Here is a 9993-nt window from a genome sequence, read left to right as displayed (position 1 = left end):
TGCTTTCCAGGAGGGCATGTCCCCCCCCCCCCGTGTCCTCCCTACGTGTCACCTATGACCAGAATGCTTTGCAGCCTTGGGCTGTGCTGTCTGCTTCAGCAGAGCAGGGCTGGCCTCTCCCTCAGCTATCAGAGAGCTAAGGCACTAAAGCTTCTGCTCCCTGCCAGCACCTGTCAGCCTAGCAGGATGGGGGGGGGGGCAAGGAAAGGGAATGCCCCCCCCCCAGCTCCTGTCTGTCCAGGACAAGAAGGAAAGCCCAAGGAGTGGAGGCTTTTTTGCCCCCACAGCAGCCAGGTGAATGGGGTTAGCATAGGTTCAGCCCCATCCCCAGCCTGTGAGGGGAAGGGGCAGAATGAGGGGAATGCAGTGGGCTGGCCCAGTCCTGCCCCCGCACCCCCAGCCAGGGTCTACTGAGTGCAGGACTAAAGCCCCCACTGTGGGTGTTTCGCTCCCGCGCAGCCCATGTCACCAGGCTGGAATCAGCTCAGCCCCACCTTGCCCCCTACCCAACCTCCACCTGTGAGAGGCAGGAGGTGAGATGCAGAGGGATATGTGGGGTGAATTAACTGGCTCATATGGGCACTGGATACCTCCAGCTGGGGTCTGCCAGGTGTGGGGTGGGAGGAAGCCCACACTGGGAGCTTTTTACTCCCTTGCAGCCTGGCTTGCTGGGCTGGCATGGGTTCAGCCCCACACTTTCCCCAGCTCCCTGCCTGTGAGAGGTGGGGAAGGTAACACACTGGCCCAGTCCAGCACTGCCAACCCCAGATGGGGTCTGTTCAGCATGGGGTGGTGAAAATCTGCAGCCTGGTGAGCCAAGCAGGGACCAGTTCAGCCCCCTCCAAGGGAGGGGACAGGGCTGAGTCATCCCAACCTGGCTCACCGGGCTGTGGGTTTATGAAAAGCTCTTGGTGGGGGGTTCTTCCCCCTGCACTGGGCAGATCCTGGCTGGAGGGGGCAGTGCTTGGCTGGGGTGGTGTGTTTTCCTCCCACCCCCCACCTCTCACAGGCAAAGCCTGGGGAGGGGGTAGGGCCGTGGTATGAGGGGGTGAAAATTCCCCAGTGGGGGCTTCTCCTCTGCACTGTGCTCAGCTGGGCCAGTGCATTCACCATGCCCTACCCCTACCTCTCACAGGTGGAGGCTGGGGTGGGGGTGTTGCTGAGCACATCCCAGCCTGGTGAGCTGGGCTACAGTGAAGCAAAAAACCCCTGGTGTGGTCTTCCCCCATGCCAGGCAGACCCTGGCTGGAGGGGGCCAGTGCTGGGCCATGTGTTTGCCTTCATCTCAAAGGCATGGGGCTGGGGAAGGGGTGGGGCTGAGACAATCGTAGCTCTCCTAGCCAGGTTGTGTGTGAGGGGCCTGGAGGCAGTGATGACGGGGGTGGAAAGGAACTGGAGGGCAGCTCGGGTGTGGGCTTGAGGTGGCTGCACCAAGAAGGACCTGTCAGTGCTGAGTGGGATGGGCTGCTTTTCTCCCACACCGAGCAACAGCTTCTGCCCAGCTGCTGATGCTGCTGAGCATGGGTGGGAGGTAGGGTGGCCATCATAGGGGACAGTTCGGTTGTCTTTTGTCTTTTATTGATACGAAACTGGATGCCTTTCCCAGAATGTGTTGGTTGTATTTATATTTAACAATTAAAGGAGAAAAGCAAACTGGCAGCATCTCTTGTGTGCACAATTAGGATTACACATCCATATTGCATTATCCACCACAGAAAAGTGTAGGCTTAGAGATAGTTAATTTTCTGTTGCATCAATTTTCCAATTCAAATGACATTTAAATGAAAAGCAAAATTTTGGTTTCAATTTTTTTTTCCAACTCAAATGAATTTTTGTGGATTCTTTTCATATTGGTAATAAAACATTCTAATTTTAACAGGAAAAATGGAAACCAAATCTATTCAGTAAAAGTTTCTATTCTTTTCATCAAAAATCCTACTTTTTGTTTCTATTTTCAGTAAAAGCCAAACATCTCATGCCACTGCTATTTGTCCCTGGGGAACGCCCATGCCAGACACGCTCTGGCACATGGCAGATTACCCAGGGTGGGGTAGGGGAAACTGCAGCCAGCAAATGTGAATCTCCTGGGGTCAAACCCCCCACCCTGTGCTGCTACCAGCATGGGGAACTCCTGCATGTGCAGTGTGTGGCTCCACAGACGGATCTGAGGCTCCACATACTGCATGTCTGCACTCGTCTGGATGCGGCTAGGATCTGTAGAAAACAAACAAAACAAAATACCACCCCCACCCAACACCAAAGTACAGCATTTAAAGCAATATGTACAGGGACATACTTTTTGCATATCACGTAATTCTGAGCTGATCTGTTGTGACTCTTCCAAAGCATCCATGGCACTTTGCAGAATACTATTGACCTCATCAGTTTGTTCCTTGACTGTTTCCGCTTGCTCCTGAAGAGAAAAAAATATTCTGCGTTCAGAAATGTTTTGTGCACTGTTAAAGTGCAGTATTAATATTCTGAGATTTTTTAGATTTCCTGTTCTCAGGGAGTAAGAGGCCCTTTCTTTATTTAGAAAAATAAACACGATTTGGAAATACAATTTGAGCAATTAAAGGTATGAACTATCAGAAAAGTGCACTGGCAGTTTAGAGCCAAATTAAAGGAAGACTTTTTCAAGTAGCATGTAGAATAGTTGGAGCTGGGGAAGATTTTGATTTGTATCTAGAATGATAGATACGTTTTCCACGACAACAAGAAAGCTAATGTGAATGGTCTCTTTGGTGGAGCATCTGCCTTGATTATGGAGAGTCATGAACATCAAACAATGGTTAAAAACAGAGAACAATTATGACCACATCCAGCACACTTCAGGCTTCCCTTCATAAATATAAGATGAGCTGCAGCTCGGCTGCTGCACTGTAATTATAAAACAAAGGAAGAAAAGAACAAAAGAGACTTTGTACATGAGGATCCTAAGATTCTGTTAGAACAGTTTACAAAACCAGGCTGCTTAAATTTTATATGCAACTATTATGCGCTATTTCTCACCTTCCACATTACTGTTCGTGTTTACAATTGCCAACCCCAACAGTTTCATACTAGATCATCCCCCTTGAAAATTATGAGATTGACCTAAATTCTCACAGCTGGTCTACCCAGAAGTCACAAGATGAGTCTAAAAATCATGCCAATTAAACAAGGAAAAGAAAGAAATTTTTGTCAGTCAGCTGATTTCTCGCTCACTCCTGCATCCCACTAACGTGCATATGACAGTTACAAAGTGAAAATTCAAAGATAAAAATGTACACACTGTGTACACAAATATGCTGGCACCTGCTCCTCCTTTTGCTTGCTAACTTCAAGTGTTCACCTGCTCCCCCAGCTCAGGGTCTTTTCTGTTTCCCAGCAGCCTCTTGAATCCTCCTGAACCTCTTAGTTGGCCCTTATCTCCAGCCTGGACAGAAGGGTGCATTCCGAGGGCTTTAATTTTGAGGAGCTATCGTGGTATGTGTGAGAAAGAGGGTGAGAAACTGAGGCAACTATTGCTGGTAAGCTCGAAGGAAGGCAGCTATCTCTGTGCTTGTTTTGAGACAAAACAATGCTTAGGGGCACACCAGTGTTGTAAGCCATAAGACTGCTCATGGCACAGCTGCCCTACTGGCCATGTAAGGACACTACAGAAATGCCATGCAAATTCCTGGGTAGGACTTTGCAAATAATTGATTTTTCATGTCACTCATCCATTCCATTTGGCCCCAAATTATTTATATATTTTTTTCACTGAAACCAAAAGATTTAAGACATCATTTTGCATGGAATGGTCATGTTACCAGGTACCTTTGCAAAAGCAAAGGCAACAAAGGGCTAGTGGAGGCATGGGTGACTGGTGCCCCCCCAGTGACCAGTCAGCGACCGTGGCCAATCTCAGCAAGTGGGAAACGGCAGTGGCGCTCCCAGAAGTGGCCACGGTACTCTCACTCCCCAGCCAGTGCTTGGGGGAGGCACCGGTGCTCCTCCCTACTCCCTTGCCCATGAGCATGGCCTGTCAGGGGGTGCACCAGTGCTCTCAGGGGGTGTACGTGCACCCCCATGCACCCCCTATGCATTGCCACTGAGTGGAGGTAGTCCTATTTATCCAATAATCCACAATGTGTGAGTCCTAGATTTAATTTCTTCAGGTAAAACTGAACCTGTAACAGCCCCCTCCTTATGGAGGATCTTAATCATTAGGCTATAAGGAGACCAGTCTTTCCCTGTGTTGTTGTTCTACTTTGTATAAAAACATTACAAATATTAATAAAACCAGACAGTGTGTAAGAATAATTTTAGTTTGTTGGTCAGGGTTCTCATCTGGGAAGTGGGAGAACTAAATTCAAATCCCATTGAATCAGGCAAAGAATTAATTACAATTTAGATAGCCCGTGTCATAAGAGAGTCTCTATCTTTGGCTTAATGAACCTGTAAGTATTTTACTTAAAGTGACACAAGAAGGATTCAGAGGAGGTGCAGGAAGTCAGTCTCCATGAGCATGGCTAGAATGCTAACTGCATGGTTTCTCTTAATACAAAGCCAATTTACTTATACAAACACAGGCTCCTTTCATGTTTTTACTCAGCATGTTGTATATGAAGCAGCCCCCCACTGTCATTATTGCATTTAGAATAGCTCTGCTGTGCTGTAAAGGAGCCCCCTTAGCTTTGTTGCATGATGTCTGAAATATATGTGAGCAATAATGCCAATATGTTATGTAGTATGTCACTGTCATCTTCTTTAAGGTATTTGCCTTTTACTGTAACTTCACAAATAAAAAAAATAATAGTACATGGTATATAGCCCACATCTAGACTGAGAAAGTCAAATTCTTTCTGTTGTCTGCCAAATTACATCTTTAACTATTGTCCTTTAATCATAACTATAAAGTAAGGTTCTTCTCTGAGAAGCACAGAGAGATAAAGGAACATACGTAAAGATGACATGCTTAACCAAATATGGAGCTGGAAATGGAATTTTATTTTGTTCTATTAACCAGTATTTACACTGCCTCTGAGAATAACAGCTTCAATTTACCAAACAACAAGTCTCAGGCAGAGGAAAAGCTTAGTACTGTCATTGGCAAAACAACACATTTTTAGAATCTAAAAATTAAAATGACCTTATCAGTGAAAACAGATGGCCCAGACACACAACAACATACAGACTGTACATACCTTATAGTCTTGGAACTTGGCTGTGTTTTCTTCATTTATATCCTCAGTTTGCCTGGCATAGTCAAGAGCCTGGTCCAGTGCCTCCTGTAAGTCTGAGATCTTCATGTCATGGTCATTGATCTGGTCCAGTACAGTAGGGAACATAGATCTGGTGGCATTATATAACACCTGCCACTCTTCAACTTGCCTTAGCACTACAGGAAGGGACAGAGGCTATTGATTAATCTTTCTGAATTCCACTGTCGTCTCCCTTTGCAGAAGCTTCTAGCTACCTCCATGATAGTCCAAGGAGATGAAGATGAAGATAAACACTTTCAGATGAAGTTTACATATACCAGCATGAAAACATCATGACCTGACTTTGCTGTCCTTAGCTAGGTTGCCAATAAAATCACATTTGCTAGCGGGGCATTTGAATGTGCACCTAGTTTTTAAAATTAGTCCTGCTCTTTTGAATAGGAAAAACTTGCTTCATTTTAATTTCATCTGAAATATAGAGACATGAAATTCAGGTATTTTTTCTAGGTTATTTTCTCTAGAATGTGTTGCTTCAGCTAACTTTCAAGGCTTGGACAGTTCCACTATTTAAAGGGGGACATTCATGTTAAATGATCCATTGTAACTGTTCAGTCTGTCTGCTTATATCATGAGATAAGTGAACCTAATCCACAGTAATTTGCCCATGAATGAAACTGGAAGTAAATTATTATGGTTTAGCGTTACTCATTATGGGTTGAGAATGGACAGATGAAACAGTTACACCAGATTCAGATGCACCACAGCCAGTTTTTTTTTTTAATGCAGTGTAACTCTTTCATTTACTCATGCTTTTATTCTCTGGATGGAAGAGTTTTACACTGCATACTGCTTTATTCCAAAAAATACCTAGCTTAGGTTGGAAATGGTGTAAGATAACTGTAACACTGATTTCCTACCATGTAGTTCCAATTATCAGCAGGGGAACCTCACTGAAATCAGTAATTCCATTAGTATAAGTTTGTAGACCCCCGTAATACTGAATCTAAGGTGTATCTAAAATTGATGTTGTTCTTATTGTAGCAGATACTAGTTTACTGCCACCCTTCATGTTGCTTTTTTTATTTGTCTTTTTTAAATAAGCAGTCATGGCTAAATCACATAGTTTTCTCATGTCCAAGCAAAAATTAATAATTTACAGTAAGCCATAAAGGAAGAATATTTATAGGTTCACAGATTTCCTATGCTTGTCATGATAGCACATATTATCAAGTTATGAATGCTCCAGTATCCCAGTAACTACTAAAGTTCTGAAAGGATGCTCAATATAGATTCAGAATCGCTTGTTACTATGATCTGATCACTACTGGAGAATTGTTTGTCATGCTGGATCTTTTAATCAGGTAGAGAAACAAAAAGAAGCTCACACTTTTGTGTTGCATCAGCCTCATCATCAGCAAGTTTCTTCTGATTAGTGAAAGGCTTGCGACTTCTGATTTCCCTCAGCATCTCCTCTGCCATGTTCAGCTTTTGAATGATGTCTTCAGGGCTCAGCTCATGTTGACTTCTATAGTATATCATCTTACTGCTGATTTCTGAGGACAAAGAAACAGATGGTCACTCCAACAATATAGTGACAATTCTGGAATATGTTCAGCCCCAGGTACTGTATCCAGGTCGATAGCAAATGAACATTGTTACCACTTGCTGTCACTCTAGGGATCTCTACTGGTGCCATCGATCCAATTCCACAATTTAATTTCCAAATAGCACCTTTGGGCACGCACAAAGATTCATCAGATGGGTCAAGAGGTGAATGGGCCTGGACTAGATGTGTTACTTAGGTTGCAAACTCGTTAGGGAGGGAACATCATCTTGCTGTATTTGTGGAGCACATGGCACATGATCTAAGATTGACTCCTATGTACTTTTGCAAAACAGTATTGTTTATAAAAGAATAACAACAGCAACATGGAAACTCTCTTTACTCTGGCAATATACTTGCTTGAAGAGTTTGAGGTACACCACATGAATCTACATGAGATGCTTAATTGAATAATTAACTAATTAGCTCCACAATAGTATCATTGTTTACATGTGTTCCCCTATCATGCCGAAGGAAATGAATTAACTCTGCTGTAGGATAATACTGCCCAATACAAGTACTATTCTATGGTGGAGTTATTTATTCTGTTAGCTAGCCCTGCACTGTGGCACCCTTGTGCCTCAGTCAACCCTTCTGCAGCATGCTGAACCAGGGCAGAACAACTCTGGGCTGGCAGACTGACCCCTTCCCCCGGGCACACAAGCCCAGGAACAATAAACTTGGGTGCAAATTGTGTCACATAAATATCTCGTGTAGAACTGTCCACAGAAGAGACAGCATGATGAAGGTGGCAGGTTGCTGCCCATGCTAAGATTTTTTAGTGCAGACACAGGCATTGTTTCAAACTGCAGATCTGGATTTCAAACATAGTTTCAGTTATCTGAATCTAGAGGCTTTGATTCAAGCCTGTCTCTAGTAGCAATCTCCACGTAGAGACTGAGCTCCTAAAAGCATCCTTACTCATACTGGACATGTCTACACATGCAATAATGTGCCATAGTTCCTGCACATTAAGTTTAGTACCTGTAATAACAGGCACTAGAGCATGCTCTTTTTAGTGATGCTAATGCTCAGTAAACTAAATCTACTGTGTATTAGCGCATTAGCACGGCTTTTGCTATATTGTACTAATGCACAATAGAATTAGTCTACTGTGCATTTAGCATCTTGTGTAGATGTGCCCACTGAGTAGCACCTTTGCTCCACCAATCACTCCATTGCTTTTTTTCCTTTTCTTTTCTTCCAGTTACACAAGCATACGCTTGTGTGCCGACCACTCTCTCTTTACTATAGAATCTTTCTCTTTCCACAAAGGACAGTAACAGGGAATAATTGAATCCTGGGTTTTAAGTAGGATGGAATGATTTGGTTTTGTAAATAGTCACCTAAGCGGCAGTGTCTCTTATGGTGATGATTTCCAAAAGATATAATTTCTGTTGTGTTTCATATTATAGCCCAACTTGCAGTTAAAAAATAAACAAATAACCTCTTTCTTTGGTCCTCAATGAAATTAAAAAATGTAGTATAAGTACAATACACACCTCAACCAGGGAAATTTCAATGTAGATGACACAAACTAAAATGACAATATTTTGGCGCACCTACTTTAGAAATGTCAGTCTTCTATGGTTTATTCTTTTTACCTATATATATATATATATATATATTTGTCAGCAGTAGCATAACTAGGGAACAGATGAATGGGGCACCATTCTGCAGTGCTTCACATCCCTATGCTGTCATGTTGGGCAGCATCTCTGATAGGGCACTGAAATTGCTTGCTATGCCTCTGTTTGTCAGTTCATCACAAATGTTTCCCAGTGTTTAAATATAAGTACACCTTTTATCCTACCTTGTACACTCACCTATGTTCAGCAAGTCAGAAAGTTCTATCATAAACCTATATGCTACTACTATTTGTGTGTGCACAATACAAATACTTTTGATCAACTGACCAGGACATTTAGTAAGTTTAGCCCTGGCTAAACCCTTGACATACATACATATAACACACAGCACTAGAGTTTTTTTTATCTCCATCAGAAAGGGGAAGCAATAAAAATAGGCAATGGGGGTATAAAGCAAATGAGAGTCATGTCACAAAACCCAGTAAAATTCAAGGGGTTTGTGGGGTGTCATAGGGTTTTTCTTATGTTTGTTTCACTGATATTGTGTATGGTCTTGTTGAAAAACCAACATTATGCTGAGTTAATTTCTGACACTTATCTCTGGCTGTATATATCTTTATGATTTTGAACATTGTTTATCCAAGGGAAATGAGGAATGCATACTTAAGCGAAAGGGGGTAGGCAAAAGAACCAATTAGCTCTCACTATTTTATTATTAGAGCAAGAACAATTGCCACTTTCAATCACAGGCAGAAGAGACTACTACTGAGATGGGCACCCAAGGTATTATCTTCCTCTAATGGGAAAACAACTCTACAATAGCTAAAGTATCTCAGAGTAATGGGCTATTAGCTAGAGGAATTTTAGCTGCCCCTGGTAGGAAAGAAATTTCTAGAGAGTCATGAGACTCATTAAGGATTGAGACAATGCTGATGTGGGGAGCGGGGAGGGAGTGCTGGCTTGGAGGTATTTAGGGAGTTGTCTTGGAGACAGAGGAGTCTTTGGATTTTCCCAGGCTGGAAGAGAGTACAGGTCCCCAGAAGACAGGGCTGGTGAGATCAGCAGGACTGGAAACACTGGCAGGGCTCTCAGGAGTGCTAGGTTGTGACCAAATGAGAGGGTAAGAAACTAATCTTATCTTTTTGTTCTGTCTTCAAACATACAGTGTGTTCCGCTTGTATTTTTTTTCCTCCTATATAATAAATCATTTCATTGTTTTGTCTCCTTACTGATTGTCTGTGGTGATCCCTGGGCAAGCGATATTCCAGATTAATCCATTCTACAGAAATGGGGACCTAACAGTTGTTCACAACCTGATTGGAAGCCACCTGAAGCTGTCAGAGATTCCCCTGCTGCAGAGGTGAAGTCTGGTAAAGGGCAGTGGTGCCAAGGGTTGTGGGGATAAGGAGTTATCCCAGTGCAACCCTTGGTCTATTCTTTGAGACAGGTAGCAGGAGAGTGGGGAGAAACTTGGGGGCATCCAGGGGATGGGTCTGTGACAAGTCATATGAAAAAGAGACCAAAGGAGAGAAAATAATGTCATAGAGGAGAGAAAGCAAAAGACATAGTAGGGTTGGAATGGGATGGGATGGGATGCTGGAAGTTGCAATTA

The 9993-nt window shown here is 43.3% G+C and overlaps 1 protein-coding gene across 1 annotated transcript in view; it reads right to left on the bottom strand.

Annotated features, from left to right (window-relative positions):
- The window catches only part of LAMA4 (laminin subunit alpha 4), a 264483-nt gene that overhangs the window by 125237 nt on the left and 129253 nt on the right, over positions 1-9993 (bottom strand). Inside the window, exons 10-12 of the mRNA XM_019520073.1 lie at positions 6575-6742; positions 5172-5365; positions 2297-2413 (exon numbers count right to left, since the gene is read on the bottom strand). Coding sequence (XP_019375618.1) covers positions 2297-2413; positions 5172-5365; positions 6575-6742 — 479 coding nt within the window. The remainder of the gene's footprint in view (positions 1-2296; positions 2414-5171; positions 5366-6574; positions 6743-9993) is intronic.

This window comes from Gavialis gangeticus, unplaced genomic scaffold (genome assembly GCF_001723915.1).
Source record: "Gavialis gangeticus isolate Ggan-Ray unplaced genomic scaffold, GavGan_comp1, whole genome shotgun sequence".
Taxonomy (NCBI): domain Eukaryota; kingdom Metazoa; phylum Chordata; order Crocodylia; family Gavialidae; genus Gavialis; species Gavialis gangeticus.
Note: the sequence above shows the minus strand (reverse complement) of the source record. Positions and strands in the feature narration are given on the sequence as shown.